The sequence below is a fragment of the Xiphophorus couchianus genome, chromosome 24, assembly GCF_001444195.1.
Source record: "Xiphophorus couchianus chromosome 24, X_couchianus-1.0, whole genome shotgun sequence".
Lineage (NCBI taxonomy): Eukaryota > Metazoa > Chordata > Actinopteri > Cyprinodontiformes > Poeciliidae > Xiphophorus > Xiphophorus couchianus.
In genome coordinates, this window is record NC_040251.1 from 6098282 (window position 1) to 6122223 (window position 23942).

A 23942-nucleotide genomic window follows, 5' to 3' on the forward strand; every position below is an offset into this window, starting at 1 on the left:
ATTTGCACTTTTACATGAAACAGATGATAAATTATGCACCTGTTCACAGAGTTAGGACAATCCTAAGGGCCCCTGAGCAACAGGGGGGCCTCCACAATTTTCTTTTTTTGATCATAGAAATTTTAAAAAATTGGGGCCCTGTCAATTACAAAATGAATCATATTGTGTTTTCTAAAATTGTTTTAGCAGTAAAAATGAAATGTTAGCGCTCCCAGAAAAACATCCATATTCACCCTGAACCTCCTGGATCTGCAGGAAATGGTTGGTTCCTGCTTGACGGTGACGATGTTCAGCAGCAGTCAGTGGAAAACAAGAACGACTGTGGCTGTTATGATGCTGCTAAGAAAAATTATAAAGTTAGGTTTTGAAAAAATAGAGATAAGAGAGAGAAAAAGGTAAAAGTGTTAATTTATAACCCAGTTTTTCTCTGAGACCTGGGTAGACTGAGAGATTATCAACCATGTAGCATAGTTAGCTTAGCTACAGGCTGTTGGCCTCCAATTCACTAACATTTAATAAATTAAAGAAATAAATGACCAACATATTTATATATTGAACTTGTCTCTGTACCTTTTACCTCTTAACAACAGGTGAGTCAGTCAGCAGCAGCTCTGACCTCCTGACCCGTCCTCTCTCCTCTCCTAGTCAAATTAAAGCTGCACTAACTTTTATAAAAATATTTTTTTACATATTTGTTAAAACTGTCATTATGTTGTGACAGTTTGGCATGAGAGATAATCTGTGAAAAATCTATTTCCTCTGCTTTCTCCCAGTTCTCTCTAGAAACAACCAATCAGAGTCAGGAGAGTTTTAGCGCTGTCAATCACAATCTCATGTGGTGCTGCTCCTCCTTCCCCTTGCTCTGTGCTGTGCTGTAGCTAGCAATAACGATAAATGTTTCTCCACCTTTAGCACATTTAGCAGCGAGTGAATGAGGTTGATTGACAGCGCTAAGACCCTCCTCCTGGTTCTGATTGGTTGTTTTGGTCGGAACGTTGCTTTACTTTAGCTAGCAATAGCAGCTCAGGGAGCAGGTGGAGGAGATTGATTGTTTTCACAGATTATCTGTCTCAGAACAAACTGGCATCATGACATGATGACAGTTTTAATAAATATGGAGAAAACATTTTTATTAAAGTTATAAACTGCAGCTTGAATAAAATGCAACTACATAGCATTTTTTGAGAAGTCTGGATTGTTTTATGTATATTTTGCATGTTGCTTTTGACTGTTGCTGGTGGAGAGAGACATTTAAAAATCTAAAACTAAAACTGTATGTGGACTGTTGGATGTGAAATTCATGAACAGTAAATATTGTGCTAGTATCAGTATTGGACCAAAGAAAACAAGACTTTAAAATTGTGACGCTTTTGATGGGTCAGATAGACTCAGGAAATTGCAACAGCAGCTGCATGGGGGGCCCAATTTAAGGTTTTGTTAGGGGGCCCAAGATTCCTGGCAGCTCCCCTGCCTGTACAGCTTAGAAGAGCAGAAGTGGAGCCTCCTGCACAACCAACCAGAACGCAGCAACTGGTTTGTTTGGTGAGTCGACAACAAAATTCTGGTCTTTTCCAGCAGCCACTGTACAGCAGGAAAACCAGCTGACCACAGACTGGAGCTCAGCGTGGGTTGCTAGGTTATGGGGTGTGGTTGCTAGGTAACGGGCAGTCCCTGCTGATTTGTGACATTTCATTCTGTAAGTTTTTGAAAAGTCTCGTTTTCCAGACACCAAAACAACAACCTGGTTGTTTTTTTAGAAACATGGAAACGTGAATGAAAGTAAATTCTGCATAATAGTTGTGACCTGTAAGGGTTAAAGGTCGTGACAGGATGATCAGGAAATGACTCGTCCAGTTTGGCTGTTTGGACAGATTGAAGGAGAAAAAAAAAAAACAGGCATGGTGGTGGCAGGTGATGGTCTGGGCCTCAGACCTGCTGGGTGACGCCGCCGCTGTTCTGCTGCTTTACTTACGGCGGCGCTCTGGAAACACCTGGAGCTTCCTGAGGGATGGGAGGAGCCGCTGGGGCCGCAGCGTCAGCCTGACTGTAGATCAGCGACTCTTCTCTGACCAAACGGACCAGTTAAAGCACAAACCAGTTCCAGACGCTCTGGTTACTGGGCGGGGTCCGGCTGCCTGATGTCTCTAAGGAGGGTCCACTTCCTGTACCTATGACATCATCAGGGATCATGTGCAGACAGGTCCATGATGATGATGAAGATGAAGATGGTTGGCTCAGTCATTACATAATGTTGCATGAGAGAGAGAAACACACACCCAACACACACACCCACCCACACACACACACACACCCAACACACACCCAACACACACACACACACACACACCCAACACACACACACACACACACACACCCAACACACACACCCACCCACACACACACACCCACCCACACACACACACCCAACACACACCCAACACACACACACACACACACACACCCAACACACACACCCAACACACACACACACCCAACACACACGCACACACACACACACCCAACACACACACCCACCCACACACACACACCCAACACACACACACACACACACACACCCAACACACACACCCACCCAACACACACACCCACCCAACACACACACCCAACACACACACCCACCCAACACACACACACACACACACACACCCAACACACACACCCACCCAACACACACACCCACCCACACACACACACCCACCCACACACACACACCCAACACACACCCAACACACACACACACACACACACCCAACACACACACCCACCCACACACACACACCCACCCACACACACACACCCAACACACACCCAACACACACACACACACACACCCAACACACACACCCACCCACACACACACACCCACCCACACACACACACCCAACACACACCCAACACACACACACACACACACCCAACACACACACCCAACACACACACACACCCAACACACACACCCACCCACACACACACACCCAACACACACACACACACACACACACCCAACACACACACCCACCCAACACACACACCCACCCAACACACACACCCAACACACACACCCACCCAACACACACACACACCCACACACACACCCAACACACACACACACCCAACACACACACACACCCAACACACACACCCAACACACACACCCAACACACACACCCAACACACACACACACCCAACACACACACCCACCCAACACACACACACACCCACACACACACCCAACACACACACACACCCAACACACACGCACACACACACATTATGTCTTTCTCTCCTTGTGGGGATTTCCATTCATTTCCAGACAGTTCTTGTTCTTATGGGTCCCGGTTCTGGCCCGTTTGGGCCAGTCGCCCCTCACAGAGGGAGAAACACTCGGCCATCTGTTAGTCATTAGCAGCCAGTCGGTGACAGCAGAACGCTTTGGGCCGGGCCGGGTCACATTCTGTTCACATGATGTTTGGATCAATCTGCTCCTCTCCGGCTCTGGTTCTGACTCTGGGACCCACAAACTGCAGAACCAGAACCTCAGATGGACCCGCAGCCAGTGACGTCAGTAGCCTGTTACTTAGTATCGTTGCCGTCGGACCATTTTTCTCAGCAACCAGTAATCTAACGCGTTGCTTTTTCAAATCCAGTAGTCAGACTACAGTTACTTATCAAAGCCACTTTGCGTTGCTATTTAATTTTGTAATTTAATTTTATTTCCTCAGTGACGGCTGTTTCTGTGCGACAGTATCAGCAGCGACAGAAACATCAACAATGGAGGGAGACCTGCATTTTGTTGCTGGAAAAACAGGAACTAATTTGAGTTTCGGTACCCAGTGTGATTATTATAAGCAGCTTTGGACTTGTTTTTTTGTGAAGCCGCTTGCAGATTTAACGAGTCACGGGTTAATTTATTGAAGATAAAAAATCTGGAAACATTTTTCAGTTTCTGACTGAAGATGTAAAATCTGAAAAGGCTTTTATTTTGATAGTCCACTTCCACATGCTGCTTTGAATATGACCAAAATATTTACTGAGAACCCAAAAATGTCTTTAACAAGCCAAATATTTAGAGAATAAATATTTACTGTTAAACTAAATATTTAGTTTGTGAATATGAATTTAGTTGGGAGTAAACTAAATCCATAGTTTAGTTTACTAAACAAAACTATGAATTAGTTTAGTTTAGTAAACTATTTGGTTAAAATCCGACTGAAAAATGACAGAATAATTCTGTTTTTCTGCAACGTGCTGCAGCAACAATCTGACACTCCAACGTTTCTTCTCTGTTTCTTTTGGCTCATTTTTCACATAAAACTTGATTTTTTCCCTCATATGTAACTTTGTCTGTTTGTCGGCCTGGAAACCGTTGAGGAGCAGAAACACGGCGTCATTCAGAAGGAGCCGCGCCCTGCAGAGACTCGCTGAGCCGGGGCACCGAGGGCCCGGTCGCATGGGTCCCCGGTCGCATGGGCCCTGAAGGCATCACCGCCCTGCAGCTGCTGCTGGTGAGGTTTGGTCTGAAAATGAGCCGGACTGATGTAATGGAACCAGACGGTCCGGTCCGGTCCGGTCCGGTCCGGGTCTCACGCCAGCTGTACCCTCGCCTCTCGTGTTTCGCCGCTCGGCTCATTGCTCTGACAGAAACTGGATCCTCTGGGTTTACAGCAAAACACCATCTGAGCGCTGACCTCTGACCTCCCGAGCCTCAGAGCGGGAAGCGATAACGGCTGGGGTCAAAGGTCAGCAGCAGCCAAGGCTTCAGGCAGAGAGAGAGCGAGAGGTGTTACCGGGTCCAGCAGAATCTCAGCTGTTTCTCTGTTTGATGACCTTTGACCTGCTGAGACGATCCTGATTCTAGTTACCATAGAAACGTAGCAGCGACACAAATGGACAGTTTGTCCTCATGTTACAAACCGAAGACTGAAACCTGGAGAGCAAAACACAAAGGAATAAAACCATCAATCATAATAATCAATAACCCAAAATCAATCAGATTCAAAACAGAAACGGATCATGAGGAGAACCGAGGAAATCCGGTTAAAGTCCAGATGATTCAGAAAAAACTGAAGCCAGAAAGTTACAAAATGATTGATTCACATGTAGAAGCAGCTTTTGGTTCCTGTAGGGAAACAGAACCGGGTCCCACCGGGTTTAATAATCTCTAAGTTTATTAAACTAGAGGTTTAATACAGTTTATTATTAGTTAAACCGGAACTAACCGGAACTAGTTTATAAAACTAAAAGTTTATTAAACTAGAGGTTTAATAATTCGGTTTATTAAACTAGTTTATTAAACTAGAGGTTTATAAACTAGTTTCTCACTGAAACGTTGCTGAGATCAAATCTGCGTCTCGGTGATTCAGAGCCTGAAATGCTTCCAGGCTGCAGGGTGGAGTCCGATTCTTCTGTCCGCTCGGTTCCAGATGGAGGGAGGAGAAACCAGAACCAGGTCCAGTTCTGATGGGAACCAGCGGAATACTTCACAGTTTAGGTTCCCAACTAAATATTTAGGTGCAATCTATTTAGCTAATATGAAAATTAGATGGCTAATTATCAGACTATCAAAATAAAAGCTGGCCTTGCAGACTTCCTGGTGCTGCTCGGACTGAATCGGGTTTTCTATCGATTCTTTTCCTCTAAATGTCCAACAAGTCGGGCCGTTTGGACGGAAATAATCCAAATGAAACCGAAATGTGTCGAACAGCCTGGCAGTGAAAACCCGGAGCAGAAAATGGATCAGAACCGGGCACCTGATTCAAATGTTGATGTGGAAAAAACAATAATCTGAAAAAACAATAATTGAAAAAACAATAATCCTCATCCAGATTGAAGAAATTTATTAAAACCTGGAAAGGGGACAAGAAATGAAGTCTGACAGGTTTATAGGCTCCAATCAATCAATCAATCAATCAATCAATCAATCAATCAATCAATCAATCAATCAGTCAATCAATCAATCAATTATTCAATCAATTATTCAATCAATTATTCAATCAATCAATCAATTATTCAATCAATCAATCAAACAATTAATCAATCAATTATTCAATCAATCAATCAATTAATGATTCAATCAATCAAACCGTCCGGTTTATTTAAAGTGCTTTACATAATTAATGTAAAAAAAGTCATACAAAGATTTTGTTGAGTTTCATCATAAAATCATCATTAAATATATTGATCAATGTTTCATTGATTATTAATTGAAATCAGCTCTAATCAGCTGCTTTTCAGTTTTCTGGAAGTTTGTTCCAGATCTGTAGAGTATAGAAGCTGAATGCTGCTTCTCCATGTTTGGTTCTGGTTCTGATGCAGAACTGAAGCTGTCCTGACTCTACGTCTGTAGCTCTAGATCCGTAACTCTATATCTGTACATCTAGATCTATAGCTCTAGATCTATTGATTGATTGATTGATTGATTGATTGATTGATTGATTGGGCTGCCGGTCTGAAGGTTTGATTGGCTCCAGTGATTCTGTGAAGCTCAACTTTCCTTTTGTCTGTTGAGGAGAAGCGGTTCTGTTAAACGTAGCAGGTTTGGTTCTGATAAGTTCTGGGTCAGGAAAGCAAAACCTGGATCCTCATGGATGTGCTGCGGTCCATTTCTGGTGAAACCGGGCCGGTTCGGGTTGAATATCCAGATCTTCTGCTCCATCTTTGGACTTAAACACAGTTTGGAAACGGAGCCAACAGATCCCGGACCTTCCCAGCTGAAACTGTGATTCTGTGCCAGAACCAAAACGATCCGTCATGTTCCGCTTGGGAAGAGATTACAGGCACATGTGAAACATTTCAGGCTTCTGGACCCGGACCAGCAGATGGAAGGAGATACCGGCGCAGGTGTTCTACCCGACCTGACGGTTCTGGTTCCACTCACAGCCTACTGGGAGGAAACCAGTTTACAGTACGCAGCTAGCATCTGGGCTGGCTGTCGGTGGTGGAATTGATTACAGTTCCCACAAGTGATCGACGCCACTGATCCGCCATCTTGGTAGGAGAACGCACCACAAAGCACAGCAGACCCTGGCTGCTGTTGCATGAGACGGAGAATGAAACATGTCCGACGATGTGGACGAGCCGCCGCTGATCTGCTACTGCAGCTCAATGCTAGTGAGCAGGAAGAGTTTATCCAACATGGCCGCTTAACATCAACATTTAAACAGATTTATAAAATATGTACGAACTCTTCATGTGAACAATGAGGTTCTGCTGACTGGCAGATGGAGAACAAGTAGAAACACAGAGGCTATGTGTCCTCTTAGCTAGCAGATAAAAGCTACACTAGCTAGGCTAACGCTGCTAGTTAGGCAGTAAGTACTGCAGTAAATATCACTGATATTTATCTTAGTATTACACAGAGGCAGCGAGTAACTTGTGGCTTGTTTATGTAGTGGATCTAGAAATTAATGTGTTACTGTCAGGTTTGACACCTATTAAAGACAAGTTGAACAAACACAGAAAAGACAAGAGAGTTAGATTCTTTTGATCTCGCGAGGAGAACGGACAGAGATGTGTTTACAGTTACAATCTCCAACCGCTCTGAAACACATTTGTCCGCTCCTCTCTTTTTATTACTTTCAGAGTCCCTATCACAGAGAGCACTGCAGCTCTAAGGGGTGGGGACAAAGCATTTTAGTTGCAGTGCTAATGACAATCACTAACTAAACACATGTTATCTTGCATTAAACACAGAGTAAAAACAGAACAGGTCGTATATCTTCAAGGCGACGATTCGTCAGCTATCTAACCGTTCAAAGGAAGAAGAAGTTCCTGGTGAGTAATAAACCCTGTGAGCTCGGTTATCACTGCTTATCTTCAGGGAGGCCCTCTTGTGAAGATGGAGATAAAGTAGATCAAAACATACAGAAACAGTCTTTATGTGCAGGGAAAAGAAAACAATCAAGGAACATCAAATATGAAACACTATTGTTATAAAGGAAACAACAAATATATGATAATATATACATTTCACCTAACAGTTACTAAAACAGACACCCCCATTTTTGAAAAGATTATTTTAAGATGATTAGAACAACTGTCTAACATTAACTGACTCATGTCAATGACTACCTAGTCAGTAGAGGGCGCTACTGTGAGTGAATGAACAAACGAGGAAACTTCTATGGTCTCTGCCCGCGCATGCGCAGTTAATAATAAACCATTTCTCTGAGTGTCCAAGGTAGCTTCCAGTTGGCCAACTAGAGGTACGCCTTAATTGAATATATTAAAAAGGAAAGACACACCTTCAGTATAACTGACACTATATTGCTTTTTTGCATCAGCTCTCTCCAAAGACGCGTCTTTGCCTTTTCTTTGTTTTTCCTTCTCTATTTTTTTCCTGTTTCAGGTAAAATGTATATCTCTGTTCCTCTGCAGTTTTGTTGTTAATTAATACGTTGCCTTGTATGGGACTAAACTCTGTGATTCTGTGACGTCAACGCGCAGTGTTGTTGTTTCCTTGTGGCTGCACGTTGCCCGCTGAGAGGACCCGGGATCAGAGGAAGAGAGAGAGCCAAACTTTTTTCCAAAGTTAATTTATAATTATTCTTCCTTAATAGTATGAATGGGCATTAGAGTTATTACTGTCTTTGGTGATGGGAAGTTATTATTTTGATGAACATTAAGTTTATTTTGCAATGAATGACATACACTCAGAGACAGGCACACGTAATGAGTTATTATGTTGCACTTTATTTTATTTTATTTTACAAAAGAGTATTTGTTTGTATTACTCAGGTTATTAACAATATTGCAAACCAAGAGGTCAATTGGAGATAGGAAACAATTTGTAGAATTAGATGGTCAGAAATCAGATGTACTCAACATAACCTGTGGAGTTCCGCAGGGATCAGTTTTGGGACCCAAATTGTTCATTTTGTATATAAATGACATAGTTAAAATATCAAATCTTATAAAATATATTATATTTGCAGATGATACAAGTATCTTCTGTACCGGAGAAAACATTCAACAACTCTCTAAAGTGATCAACACAGAAATAGAAAAATTACAGCATTGGCTCAAAAACAATAAATTATTTGTAAATTTAGATAAAACCAAATTTATGATATTCGGAAACAATAAAAAACAGGAAAATAATCCAATTAAAATATCAATTGACAGTGTTAATTTAGAAGAAGTACATGAAATAAAATTCTTGGGTGTCACATTAGATAATAAATTCAGCTGGAAACCACACATCGGACAAGTAAAATCTAAAATAGCCAAGAGTGTTGCTGTTATAAGAAGAATTAACTTCGTACTAGACTATAAATCTTTGTTTATTCTATATAATACACTCATTGCACCACACCTGACATATTGTGTGGAAGTCTGGGGGAATACATACAAAACAAATTTACAGCAATTATACCTCTTACAAAAACAATCCATCCGAATATTACATAAAGTGGGATACTGGGAACACACAAACCAGTTATTTATTAAATCAAATATACTGAAATTCTGGGACCTGGTAACATTTAAAACGACACAATTCATGTTTAAGGTCAGACATCAAAAACTTCCACACAGTATACAGGAAATGTTTGCTGACAGAGAGGGTGGGTATTATCTAAGAGGTGAAGGATATTTTAAAAAACAACATATTAGAACAACAAGGAAGAGTTTTTGTTTATCTGTGTGTGGAGTAAATGTCTGGAATGGATTGAATGATGAGTTAAAACAAATTACAAATGTAAACCAATTTAAAAAGCTGATTAAAGCAGAGCTCATTTCAAAATATGCTGTATAAGATGTTTAATATCCAATAGGCTATAATGTAATTGATGATATAAATAGTACTTAAAATAATTTTGTATAGTTATACATGATGGAAAAATGGAAAAAATTTTCTTTTTGATGTTATGACAGTTCATTGTAAATACATTGACAAGTAGGAAAGGGGCAGGACATTATAAGATGTATCTTCTACCTGCTCCTTTTCGAACAGAAAAATTTTGCATGTCACATGGGCATAATAATTTGTTTCATATTTTATTTCTTAAGTTGTTTCATTCCATTTTATTTTATTTTCTTTTTGATTGTTTTAAAGTCTGTTCGAAATAAATAAATAAAAAAAAATAAAAAAAATTTGTATTTTGAGCTGTTTTGAAGTGAAAGACGATGACAGTGTATTTTGACATGAATACTATCCCAATGTTATGATGTTTTGTGATATTGTCAAAGCAAGGATAGTTTGATATTTGTGTTTAAATGGAATGACTGAATGTTTAAGACTGTTGAAGTCAATAATAAATGGCTGCCAGCAGAGCAAGGCACAACGTATTAACGTGTCTGTTCCTCATCATTCACAGGTCCACAGCGCATCCTGCCTGTGCATCGCTTGTGCCGGCCCAGATTCCCCCTAGGTCTGGGGCCGGTAACAATTACTGTTGTCATAGCAACTCCATAGCAACTGCCTACCAAGATGGCCGTCAGTTCCAAAGTTTCTGGAATTGTGGCGTCACATGAGATCTATGAAGTGAGCAGGACGATGTAATAATGTGATGGAGGAGAATTATTGATTACAGATATTTGACAGAAATGAAAACAAAAACCAAAAAACTTTAAAACTCAACAGAATAAATAATAACAAACATATAAATGTGCTACTTTCTGTTGTGTTTTTTCTGTTTATTATCTAATTACAGCAGTAACACTTCCACTTCCTTCCGCTAATCCACTAATTGCTAAGCTAATATTTAGCTTAGCGCTCTTGCTAACTTTGAAAATGTTTAGCGCGTTTAGCTTCCTCTAAACAAATTTTTCCAGGTGAATTCTGAAGAGCTGGTTTTCTTCAATGTTTTGTGAACTTCCAGGTGAATTAAGCTCAACATGTTTTAAAGGTTTTGATCGTTGGGAATTCTTCAAGTCACTAAACCATGCATTATATCCATGCTCTTATTTTGAAGTGGATGAAGAAATTTCATTTCCTCTCCTAGTTTAAAATCCTGATTTTCAGACATTTTCCTCGGGAACATCGAGGAGAAGAAAAAAACGAAGAGAGGAAAACAGATGGAAAGGAGAAATAAACAGTGGGAACCGTCATGCAGTCAGAACCTCAGACATCACAAAGCAAACCCAAAGGTCCAGACGACAGAACCGGGCCGCATGGAGAACCAGAACACAAAATCTTCTGGAGCCGTTTGAAGCTTCAAGATGGAGGAAGTTTGTTTGGACCGGTGAGGTTCTGAACCACTCTGATGTTCTGGTTCTGGAGCTGAAGCTTGTTCAGTTATGTTATATTGATACTGACAGCAAAGGATCATGGGATGTTTATCTGAAGCACAGCAGAAATCTGTTGTCGTTTCTACGCAATGTTTGAAATGTAGGGAAATAAATACGATATCCATAAATATCAGATAAATATTAATATCAGACATTAATATCGGCCCAAATTTACGCACTGAGTCACCCCTAATGAAAATAATAATAATAATAATAATAATAATAATAATAATAATGCATCAAACCTAAAACGGCCATTTTGACCTTAAGAAGCACCATGATGGATTAAAATGAATAATAAACTAAAAAAACTTTAAAATGTAAAATGATCAAGTTTATATTGTTATGCAGATGTTTACATGTAACCATGTGTGTAAACATAAACATTTTAAAATATTTAATTACTGCTGAGTCCATGAAGAGACGACAGTCGGTTCCTGTTTGGGAATTTATTGTTTATAAGCAACATTTTATTTTGTAAAGTTTTAATTTACTAAAATAAAATGAAAATGAAGCAAATGAAGGAAAAACTGGAGAGGAATCCGATGAGTCAGGACCATTCCGGATCAGAACCAGACTGGAATCGGTCCAGAACTGGATCAGAACCGGACCGAGAGAAGTGTACAAAATGAATCTAGTCGACAGAAATGAAAACAGAAAATAGACGAAAGCTGATTGGATCAGAGTGAGAGAAGTGGGGGGCCGGGGGGTACTGGTTCTGTGTGTACTGGTTCCAGGTTGAGCGGAGCAGGAATTTATCTGAGTCTCTCCCTGTCAGGAGTTTCATTCTGCTGCAGGTTTAATTTGGGGCGGGTCATGTGATCCCTGGAGGGGGGGGGGGGGGGGGGGGGGGGGGGGGGGGGGGGGGGGGGGGGTTAGAGTGTGTGTGTGTGGGGGGGGCAGATAGAGGGTGTGTGTGTGAAGGAGGAGGATCCTGGCTCGGTTAAATCTGAGTCAGAATCAGAACGGTCTGCAGAGCCGAGCGAGAGCAGCACTGAGGACAAAACTCTCACACACTCTGAGACAACGGCACATTGTTCACACACACACACACTGATCCACACCGCTGGACTCTGGACCGCCTCAGGATTCCCTCAGGACCGTTACCCACCATGCACCTCAGGAGCCAGTCTGAGCAGCAGGGGGCCCCTCAGGTCGGGGCCCCTTGGCGGAGCTCCAGGACCAGTGGGGGGTCTGCGCCGCGCCGCCCGCCGATGGGAGCCCATTCCTGGGTCAGCCTGCTGCTGGGGGCCCTGCTGGTTCCTGGAGCCTGGAGCTTCCTGAGCGAGTCGGAGGAGGAGCTGCTGGTGGAGATGCACAACTTCTACAGAGGACAGGTTTCCCCCAGCGCGTCGGCCATGATGCCCCTGGTAAGAGCCACTCCGCCCCGCCCTGCAGCCTGAAGCCTCCATGCAGAGGGTCCCAACAACGGCTCTGCTGTCAGAACGTCTAAAATACAAAACATCTGTTTTCGTTTAGCTAAATAAGATTTTCATTATTAACTTCTACTCGACTCCAGTCCGTTTGCTAGAAAGTCCAGTCCGGTTGGGAAGGTGTGAACGCTAACTGACCTCTGACCTCTGGTCCTCCAAACCTCAGTCTGGGTTCAGTTGAAGTGAACTCTGGTTCGGTTTGAATGTGAACACCAAGCGTAGCGGAGACTGCTCCAAAAGCAGGAAGTGGACTACAGCGCCGGGCATTCTGGGTAAATACAACCAAAGCTAACATGCTAGCCTAGCGCTAGCAGCAGAAATGGCTCCTGGTCTTCAGCCAAAGACTAAAGAGAAAAATCTGACGTCTCCTTCTTGTTTCCATCTGGTGAAGAAGGAAGTTGCTCTCAGTCTTCAGAGGTTTTTGTGTCGTTTCCTTCAGTGGTTCTTGGTGCAGCGCCCCCACAGGCCAGGAGGGGAACAGGTTGGTTTGGGTCAGAACCACAGCAGCTGGAGGTGGAGCAGATGATGGAGTTCTGGTTCCAGTAGAACCGGGTCGTCTGGACCATCAGGAGGGAACATACTGACAGTTCTCCAGTACCGAGTTGGACCGGGCTTTTCCCCTCTGATCCGCCTTTGTGGTTGTGGTCCATATCGGTATGAAGTCAGTCATGTTCAGCTGGTTCTGATGGGTCCAAAGTGTAAGGAAACATCATGATACCATTAACATTAGAATGCTGGAGCTGAACTTATCGGATCGGGCTGCCGGTTCTGATCCGGTTATGGTGGTTTTCCTTTGGTTGATGTAAAGTTCTGTAGCGGTTTGGGTTCTCCTCTGAGGAGGCGTTTATGAATTTATAAAATCTTACATTATAACAGAAATCTTTGGGAAATCTATTGTTGTTAATTACTGGCCGTTTAACAAACAAAGAGTTAAACTTCAGTTTTGGGGTTTTGACTGTAAAATAAATTATTTTTTCCATCTTGTCAAACTGAATCTTTCTGCGTCTGGGATTGAGTCAGATTACCGGTTAATCTGAGGCGTCTGACAGGAAGTGATGATCAGATTCTGATCAGTTTCTGAACGTGTTTTTATCACCGCAGCCAAAAGACATCAAATATTTCAGAAATGGAAACGTTGCACAATAAACCTCATAAAAACAAAAGATTTCCAAAAGAACCGGATCAGAGATCAGCAGGAATCTGAAGAAACATTGATCACATCAGGATCAACAAAAACAAACTCTCCTGCTGCATTCTGGGATATTTGAGACTCAGAGGAGAAACTGAGCCTGACCTCAGATCCTCTCTGAAAAAATGTGAAATTTCATTAACATTTGTCATAAAAAACTGGATTCAGTTTGACAGAAACGAGGCGAAGATCGACCAGGACAGAGGAGAGGGAGGGTTATTAAATATAATAATGATATTAACAATAATAATGACGATATAATAATGATATTAACGATAATAATAATAATTTCACATAAACCGAATCACACAGATCAGTTCATAAGAAACAGAAACGATTAAATTTAAATTTCCTGAACAGAAATAACTGATCGTGTTTCTGCAGCCAGACGTTCTGGACCGGTTCTGGTTCTGAACTCAGTCCATAAACCTTGTTACACTTTATTCAGCTTCAAACTAAGTATTAAGTTAACAAACTAAATGTTTAGTTTGAAATTTTAGTTCACCGATTAAATATGTAGCAAGTTGAATAGTTTGACATTTTAGTTATTATAGTAAATATTTAGTTAGTGAGAAATTATTTAGTTTGGAATTTGAGTTAGAAAACTAAAGAATGATCAAGTTAAACATTTAGTTTGAAACTCCAGTTCGCATTTCAAATATTTAGTTAGAAAACTACAGATGAAAATTATTACAATTAATTCCCTTTTTTTGCTCTCATGACTAAATAACTGAAATTATTGCTGTTAATTTTGACTGTAACTTTAATAAGCAGCAGGATTAATAAACTCTGAGCTTTACTGAACGACTCCTGTAGAACCAGGACAGAACCAGAACCAGAACCAGAACCAGTACCAGAACAAAACAGAACCAGAACCAGAACAAAACAGAACCAGAACCAGAACCAGAACAGAACCAGAACCAGAACAGAACCAGAACCAGAACCAGAACCAGTACCAGTACCAGAACAAAACAGAACCAGAACCAGAACAAAACAGAACCAGAACCAGAACCAGAACAGAACCAGAACCAGAACAGAACCAGAACCAGAACCAGAACCAGTACCAGAACAAAACAGAACCAGAACCAGAACAAAACAGAACCAGAACCAGAACCAGAACCAGAACAGAACAGGAACCAGAACCAGAACCAGAACCAGTACCAGAACAAAACAGAACCAGAACCAGAACAAAACAGAACCAGAACCAGAACCAGAACCAGAACAGAACAGGAACCAGAACCAGAACAGAACAGAACAGAACAGAACAGAACAGGAACCAGAACCAGTACCAGAATAGAACCAGAACAGGAACCAGAACCAGAACCAGTACCAGAACAAAACAGAACCAGAACCAGAACCAGAACAAAACAAAACCAGAACCAGAACCAGAACAGAACAGAACAGGAACCAGAACCAGAACCAGTACCAGAACAAAACAGAACCAGAACCAGAACCAGAACAAAACAGAACCAGAACCAGAACCAGTACCAGAACCAGAACCAGAACAGAACAGAACAGAACAGAACAGAACCAGAACCACAACCAGTACCAGAACCAGAACCAGAACCAGAACCACAACCAGAACAGAACAGAACAGAACCAGAACCAGAACCAGTACCAGAACCAGAACCAGAACAGAACAGAACAGAACCAGAACCAGAACCAGTACCAGAACCAGAACCAGAACCAGAACCAGAACAGAACCAGAACCAGTACCAGAACAGGAACCAGAACCAGAACCAGAACCAGTACCAGAACCAGAACCAGAACAAAACAGAACCAGAACCAGAACCAGAACAAAACCAGAACAGAACAGAACCAGAACCAGAACTGGAACAGAACCAGAACGGGTAAGGTGAAGGGAGGAGGAAGTGAAATCAGACCCTAACAGGAAGTGACTGGAGTTTTTTCTCTCTGCTCTCAGATTAACTCAGATTATTAAAACGCTGCAGCTGATTTCCCAGCATGCCTCCTGTCAGAGCCACGCCGCCGTTCCCAGCTGCTGTTATCCGTTAGCCAGCGTCAGAGTTCCTGAGGAGACGAGAAGAACCGAGATTCCTGAAGCTCTCAGTTGCTGCTGGAAGGTTGTGGGTTCAAATCCCGCCTCGGTGCAGCAGAAACACGAGATCTAAACTCTGCCTGGTATTTTCCTGCAGCCGCCGACATTAAACCACAAGCTGCAGCAAATTCCTGCAGCATGTGGAGAAGCTCCGTCTCATCAGCCGCTCTGACCTTTGACCTGGGAGGAAACCAGCATGAAGCGTCTCAGAGAGGCGAGCCGCAGCTCTGCGGTGAGCGACCCGTCAGTCACAAAGCCACTTAGGCTGGGATAATTAAGTGGAAGGACGACGCAGCGCCTTCAGACTGAGGAGTCACAGAAATGGGTCTGGTTCTGATCCAGTAAAGCAAACAGAACCACAAACAAGTATTCCCACATTAATCCCAAAGTTCAGCATGTTTTGCTGGGATCCTCTGTGAAGCGCTAAGCTGTGAAGAAACGTGGATCAGTTCCCAGGTTTCCTCCATTCTTCTTCTTCTTCTTCTTCTATTAAAAACTTTTAGCTGAAAACCAAACCCAGATATGAAGCCCTGGGCCGCTGCCCACATCATCCATATCAGAAACCAACAGTCTCCAGGTTTTATATTTTTAACGTTTCCACTGCTGCAGTTAAAGAATCGTCTTTCTGCCTTCCAGCGTTGTGGATAAACAAAAACCTGCAGCGTGTTTTTAGGAAGGTTCTGGTTCTGTAAAACATTTCTCAGTTAAATCGTCTTTATTCAATCCCACCCAAACTCTTCTGACTTCCTGTAGTTTTCCTCCTGATAATCACTGAACTACGTGTCGGCCAGCAGCGTTCCTGGGCTGAACGTGGAGAACGTCAGGGACCGACTCGCCGGTCCTCTGGTTCCCGGCTGAGCTTTGACCCCCGGCAGGAGGTTCTGTGGATTCTGATGTTTGCAGACGACGCTGAGATCTGTTTGGAAACTGAGAAAACCAGGAGATGCAGGAACGTTGGTCTGGAGAGAAACCAGGGGAACGATGAAGAGGTGAAGAAGAGGAGGCAGGGCGGATGAAGATGAGGGCGGAGCCAACGCTTCTGGGCAACAACAGGAAACATAAAATCTGGGATCATGACATTACATCAGGAAAAGACTTGGTTTTCTGCTACTGTGATATTTTGTAAAGGATAGTTGGAACGCTCCGGCCGCCGCAGCTCACGGCTCATGTTGCTTCATTGCTGGTTGCTTATTTATTGCCTCTTATTTGTCCAAGCTGCAGCTTTCCGAGCAGCAGAATTGCGCCACACCGCTTGGAACGCGTCCAGTTTAATAATCTTTGCCTCGACATGAACCGAGCTGCTCAGGTCTGAAGGCGCTGAGGCAGAGGGGAGTTTCCTCTGCAGACAACCTCCAGTTAATAACCACAGAGCAACGGAGCGTTGAGCAATGGAGCCGTAAGCTGTGGCAATGCCGGCCAGCTCCATGTTTACATGAGCAGAAATGAAAATCAGGTAGAGAAATGAAGAGGAATGTGTGTTAGTCTCCAATCAGTGTTTGGACTTGTAGAAGTGAGAGGGAGTGAACCAGACAGGTTTCAGACCATCGCTGGGAGTACGGAGGCCCCACTTGGACAAAAATGTTGTATATAGAGCAAACAGTGAGGGGTCCAATGAGGGGCAAAACAACCCGAAAGAAAAACACAATTTTCTCCTTGGAGAGATTTAAGAAGCAGCTGATGTAGCACCTTGAGCTGACCTGCACCCTGAACTCCACCAGTGAGGAGAAATGATCCGTCAGGTCCGGGTTTTCTGCTGAACGGAGCCAAACACAGAATCAGGATCAAAACACCACAAACAGACACAGAGGTGGATCAACTCACAGATGAAATGAACCTGAATCTTTGAATCAAACTTTAGGACAGTAATGGCCGCCGCTTCTCATTTTCAGATTCATTTCTACAGTTTCCTGTTTGAAACACAGAAATGAAATCACACCAGCAGCCCAGTCCAGTCCGCTTTATGCCAACTCCACTCCACTTCTTTAGAAACTCCGGTTCGGTTGGTCACGTGTGAACGATAACTGACCTCTGACCTCTGGTCCTCCAGACCTCGATCCGAGTTTGGTTTGAATGTGAACGCCAAGCGGACCGGAGACCGCTAAATGCAGCCAAAGCTAACATGTTAGCCTAGCGCTAGCAGCAGAAATGGCTCCTGGTCTTTAGCCAAAGACTAAAGAGAAATCCTCCAACACTAAAATCCTCCATCTTGTTTCCATCTGGTGAAACAGGAAGTTGCTCTCAGTCTTCAGAGGTTTTTGTGTGGTTTCCTTCAGTGGTTCTTGGTGCAGCGCCCCCACAGGCCAGGAGGGGAACAGGTTGGTTTGGGTCAAAACCACAGCAGCTGGAGGTGGAGCAGATGATGGCGTTCTGGTTCTGGTTCTGGTGTCACCAGCAGAGGAGCGGTGATGCTATCAGGCAGTTACCGAATCACCTGACAGGCTGAGGCGCCTCTAGGTTTGCATGAAGCAAAACGTTCCTGCAGTAGAACGTCAACAAGAACAATTAGATTTTTCAAACTGAATGAAAAACTTTAAACTTCCTAAAACGTCCTGAGCTCAGAGCCGCAGAAACAATCAGCTGCTGCCGCAGAGGAGCGTGACGCATTCAGACCTGAGAGGCTAACACAGAGCAGATGTTTGTGTCTACACTGAACACACACACACACACACACACACACACATACAGACACACACCCAAACAAACACACACACAGGCTGCAGGATCTGTTCCTGTTGTTCATTCTTTAGGTTTCATTCTAACCACGAGACATGGAGCAGATTATCCAGCAGGGGGCGGAGCTTAGCTTTCGGTTAGTCACTGTCTGGACATAAAGACAGTAAATTAATATCAATAAAAAAATAATTAATTAATTAATAAAATAAAAAGCCAAAGTCGCAGCCTTAAGATGTTTGAAATGAAGTAAATGAAATGACTGGGTTTACATATTTCATATAAAAGGGGAGGAGCCATTTAGCCAAAAAAACTAAACTAACTGAGTTCAACCAACTAAACTAAGAAAAACCCAGAACCAAGATGGCGGAGGCAGCAGAACCGGACCGGGTCGGCAGCAGAATGTCTGTGCTGACGGCGTCGCAACGACCCCAGAAACCTGATGAGGGTTCATGCTGCCTCTGGGGTCAGAGGTCAGAGGTCAGGGACGGCCTCTGGTTTCATCTGTAGAAAACTGGAGAAGGAAAAATGTTTCTGGAAACACAACAAACGTGACGGATCTAAAATATTAATTTATTAAAAGAAGAAATGTATAAAGATTAATGATTTCATCAGAAATAAACCAAAACTTTCAAATTGTGTTAAATTACATCTTTAAATAAACTAGTCTGTTTAATTTGTGAAAGTACATATGTTGCTGTGTGGCCATGGTTACAGCCTAATTATTTTAACCAATCACTATAAACTGAGCCTGTTAAGCCCCGCCCCCTTCCCAGATTAAACCAAATGTAAAACGCTATTGGCTGATGGAAGAGGAAGTCAGATTATGCTCAACCCCCCGAGACGCAGCGGCAGAAAAACACAGAAACTGTCAGAGGCCAAAGGTCAGAGCACTGACCAGGTATCTGTCCTGTTTTAAAGGGCCAGTGTCATTTAAAAATCAACTTTTTAAAAATCTTTCCATCATATTTTAAAGTTATTTAAGCAGACACAAACTTGCAGTGCTGCTCTGATTCTTAAATCCTCTAATCGCCATGGTAACCATTCAGCTGCTAAACGCCTGGGTGGACGTAGCCCCGCCTTTGCGGCGCAGCTCCTCCCCCTCTCAGCTCCTTCAGACTAGCCAGCAGCAATTAGCAAACAGCTGCTGAGCTCATCGTAGGAGCTGCTGCTCAGAGTAACGCTGGTAAAATCATTAAAGGGTTAATAGAGGAGCCATGTTGGATGACTTCCTGGAGGCGGAGCAGGAAGTCAAATTTCTCCTATCATTTTTATGCTGTGAAGTGTCACTTTTTGCCTGTAAAACAGGATACTTCCCCTTTAAGGTTTTATGTGAGCCATTTATCCTCCAGGTTGGAAGGAAAAGTTCAGATTAGAGTTTTTTCTGCTTCCTGGAAGCCGTTGTTTCTCTCCCTGCTGATTTCTGCTGTCTGTGCAGAAATGGGACCCGAACCTGAAGCTGGTAGCAGAGGGCTACGCTGCTAAATGCATCTGGAGCCACAACCCGGCGCTGGACGACACGGGGGAGAATCTGTTTGTGAGCAGCGGGCCTCTGGACCTCCGAGACGCTCTGGAGAAATGGTTCCTGGGTGAGTCATGGCCGCGCCCGCCCATCACAACCAGGCAACAAAAACACAAAAACAGGATTTTTTTCTCTGAGCCGAGTTTCTGTTGCAGAACATTTGAACTTCGACTACCAGAACAACAGCTGTGATGAAGACAAGATGTGTGGGCACTACACACAGGTCACACACACACACACACTCACTCTATAGCTGTGTAGAGGCAGGTGTGTGTGGAGGTGATCACGTCTCAACGGTGTGTGTGTGTGTTGCAGATGGTTTGGGGCGACACACACCGGGTCGGATGTGCTTTCCATCTCTGCAACACGATGGAGTTGCTGGACTGGGAGCGAGTGTCATTCCTGGTCTGCAACTACTTCCCAGCGTCAGTCCTGACTCACACACACACTCACGCTGACACACACACACACACACACACACACACACCCAGGCCAGCCAGGAGGTCTTATTGCTGTCAATCATTGTTTGCAGATCTCCTGAATCAGCTGAAAGGGTCTAGTCAAAGTCCAGGGCTAATGTTGTGGCGTATCATATGGACACGCTGCTCGACTGACTGCCGACATTTAATGTCTTAAAAATTTATTTAATTCAGTTTTGTTCAAATTTATGAATTCAGAATCAATTTAATTTCAGGTTGCTTAGCAACAGGTCCCTTTGATCTCCAGGCATTGTCAAATCTTTCCGTGTGTGTGTGTGTGTGTGTGTGTGTGTTCAGGGGGAACTTTGACGACCAGCGGCCGTACGTTGAAGGCGACTGGTGCTCCAGCTGCCCAGAAAACCTGCAGAAGTGTGAGAACAATCTGTGCGGTAGGAAATGTTCCGACCCAAATCTGCTCGTTTCTTCCTCACTTCTTTTCATAAACTTCCATGTTTTTTCTTAGAACATTTCTGAATAATCTCAAAATTTCAGATTTTTTTCAAGCAAATTGAATTACAGAAAATCTTGTCTTTCTAGAATTTTCTTGTTTTTTAAATTTCTGATTTGATTGGCTCTGATTCACCTCACAGATTTAGAAAATCTTTGCTTTTTCTGACTTTCTGCTTTAGCATCAAATCCACTTCCACCTCCAACAATCTTTATAAATTGAATTCAAACTGAACTTATTGTCCAGTTGTTATAAAACCTGTAAATATGACGCTAAGTGATGGAACATTTTGTGTTGCAGTTCCTGACGTGGAGGAAGAGGAGGTCACCGTGGGGTCATCTGATCCGCCTCCTGCTGCCAGTCCTTCATCAACATTCACTGCTGCTCCTGCTGCCACGACTCCCAGAGCTCCCAATACTCCCAGTATGACCCCCACGGCACGCAGCGCTGCAGACTCGCCTCCTCCAGGAACCGCGGAGCAGGAAGTCTTCTTCTCTCCCACATCCAGAGCGCCGCAGGAGGAAGAGGAGGCTGGGAAGAGCAATGAGAAGGAGAGGGAGGAGAGAGTCATCAGGAAGCAGGAGATCTGGCAGAAAACGTTTCCTCAGTCCAACATCTCGGCCGGTTCCGGTTCTGTGAGCGCGGCGCTGGTCCTGCTGGCCGGCCTGGCCGGACTCCTGACTCTGTGGCTGTGAGCAGAACCAGGAGAACCGCCGGGGAGCGAATGGCCTCCCGCTCTGACCCTTAATAATTCACAAGCTGCTGTTTTAACTACGTCTGGACTGGAAACTGGGTCAGAGAACCTGATTCAGCCTGAACGGAACCAGAACCAGAACCAGAACCAGACCTGGGGGAAAACGAGCTGATCTGACGGGAACAAACACAAACCGGAGACCAGAAACGGGAAAACAAAGTTTTCCACTGGAAGAAGGTTTACCTGCCGAAGCTGCTAAATTAGAAAGATGTCTCACTCTTTTAAAAATCTAACATTTAAGAAACGAACCAACGGGCTTCCGTTTGTAAAGTTACACAGTCAGAAATTAACAGCAATAATTTGATTTACTTAAAGGGGGTTCATATTTCAGTCATTTTTTAAAACCATATCATTATTTCATTAGCAGCTGTTACAGTTAGCAAGCTAGTTATTTAGCTAGCAAGAAAGATATCTAGACTAAAACTAAATATTTAGCTTCAAACTATTTAGCTATTAGGCTAAATATTTAGCTAGCAAACTCGATATTTAGCTTCACACTATTTAGCTAACGAGCTAAACATTTAGCCTCAAACTGAATTTTAAGCTAGCAAGCTAAATATTTAGCTTCAAACTAAATATTTTATTAGCAAGCTAAATAGTTAGCCTTAAAATGAATATTTAGCTTCAAATTACATATTTAGTTTGAAGCTAAATATTTGGTTTACAAACTAAATCTTTATATTCAAACTAAATATTTACCTCAGGACTAAATTAGCAGATATGGAGATTAAATTTCTGCATTTATCGACGTGTGAATTTCCATTTTAGCTAAATATTTAGCTAAAACTGTGACTTCTATAAATAAATGAATGGAACGAGGAAAAATATGACTTTGGAAATTAAACCCCATTTTCTTCTTTTACGCTAAATAACCCAAATTATTGCTGTTTATTTTGTAACTTTGCAAAAGGAGTTTGTATGAATCCAGTTGAACTCCCAGAGTTTACATTGTGTTTAAAGTGACGGTTCATCGGATTGCTGAGGCGTAGTCAGTATCTTACCTCAGGTACCCTAAGATCAAGTGTCCCATCCTGACAGTCCAGGTCCGGCGCTAAGCTAACAAGTCCTTCCATCTAATCCCCGATTTTAATCATTAAATGATCCCAGAATAATCACCGGAAAACAAAATTAGCGACTTCACATAAAGTCCAAGTTTGTCAGATTTTCTGTTGTTGCACCGTTTCCTTGGCGACTGTGGGAATAAAGTTTTTAATATTTTTGTTGATTTGTGATGTTTTTCCATGAACTGTCGGAGCAGATGTCCACAAAGGACCGTCCCCGTCTCCATGGTAACAAGGGTTTTAATGTTCACTACAGAACCATTATGGGTCAGAACGGATCGAGTTGGAGACGTTTTCACTGGGAGTCCAAGGAAAATGCAGGAGAAAATGTTGAAGTGATGACTCTGCTTCTGCTTCTCTTCTCTGACCGAAACTGGTTGTTGAAACTGTCGGCGAACCGTCGGCTAACCATCGGCTAACCGGCGGCTAACCATCGGCTAACCAGCAACTTTATGTAAATGTCTGTAAAAAAAAGAATTAAACTTCTTCACCACAACCCAGGATTGCAAAGTGTTTTTGTTGAACAGGAAACTCTGACAAACACTCAAACCTCAGGCTGAATGAGACCAGACCAGAACCAGAACCATATCTGCATGGCTCCTAGCACTGCATGTCAGGTTCTTCATGGCAACCATTCAGCTGCTAAATGCCTGGGTGGGCCTAGCCCCGCCTACCAGGCGCCGCTTCTCTCCCTCTCAGCTCCTTCAGACTAGCCAGCAGCAATTAGCAAACATCATCATAGGATCTGCTGCTCAGAGCAACGCTGGTAAAAACGTTAAAGGGTTAATAGAGGAGCCATGTTGGGATGACTTCCTGGAGGCGGAGCTTCAGAAAGAGCAGGAGTTCTTAAAGAGACAGAGACCTAAGGAGTTAAATCAGGAAGTGACATTTCTTTAATCATATTTAATATATTAAGCATTTTTATAACAACTGAATTTAACATAGTTACTATATTGTGCTATAAAATGGAAAACACAGAATACTCTCCCTTTAAGGTTTTGTTCCTGGTGGGAATCAGCATCATTTGGTCACATGGTCACTAGATGGCGCTCTAACACCAAACCAGGAGGCCTGAT

The 23942-nt window shown here is 43.0% G+C and overlaps 1 protein-coding gene across 1 annotated transcript; it reads left to right on the top strand.

The window, feature by feature from the left end:
• The first annotated feature begins 12167 nt into the window (after positions 1 to 12167).
• On the top strand, positions 12168 to 23362 carry LOC114141108 (peptidase inhibitor 16). Its single transcript, XM_028011553.1, has 6 exons — positions 12168 to 12621; positions 20041 to 20191; positions 20280 to 20347; positions 20440 to 20549; positions 20901 to 20992; positions 21352 to 23362. The coding sequence occupies exons 1-6, from the start codon at positions 12364 to 12366 to the stop codon at positions 21744 to 21746; spliced, it is 1074 nt and encodes a 357-aa protein (XP_027867354.1). The 5' UTR covers positions 12168 to 12363; the 3' UTR covers positions 21747 to 23362.
• The last annotated feature ends 580 nt before the right edge of the window (positions 23363 to 23942 follow it).

Coding starts and splice junctions, on each gene's coding strand:
- LOC114141108 (XM_028011553.1), top strand. CDS start 12,364: ATGCACCTCAGGAGCCAGTCTGAGCAGCAGGGGGCCCCTCAGGTCGGG. Junction 12,622..20,040: donor CGTCGGCCATGATGCCCCTG/GTAAGAGCCACT, acceptor CTGTCTGTGCAG/AAATGGGACCCGAACCTGAA. Junction 20,348..20,439: donor TGTGTGGGCACTACACACAG/GTCACACACACA, acceptor TGTGTGTTGCAG/ATGGTTTGGGGCGACACACA.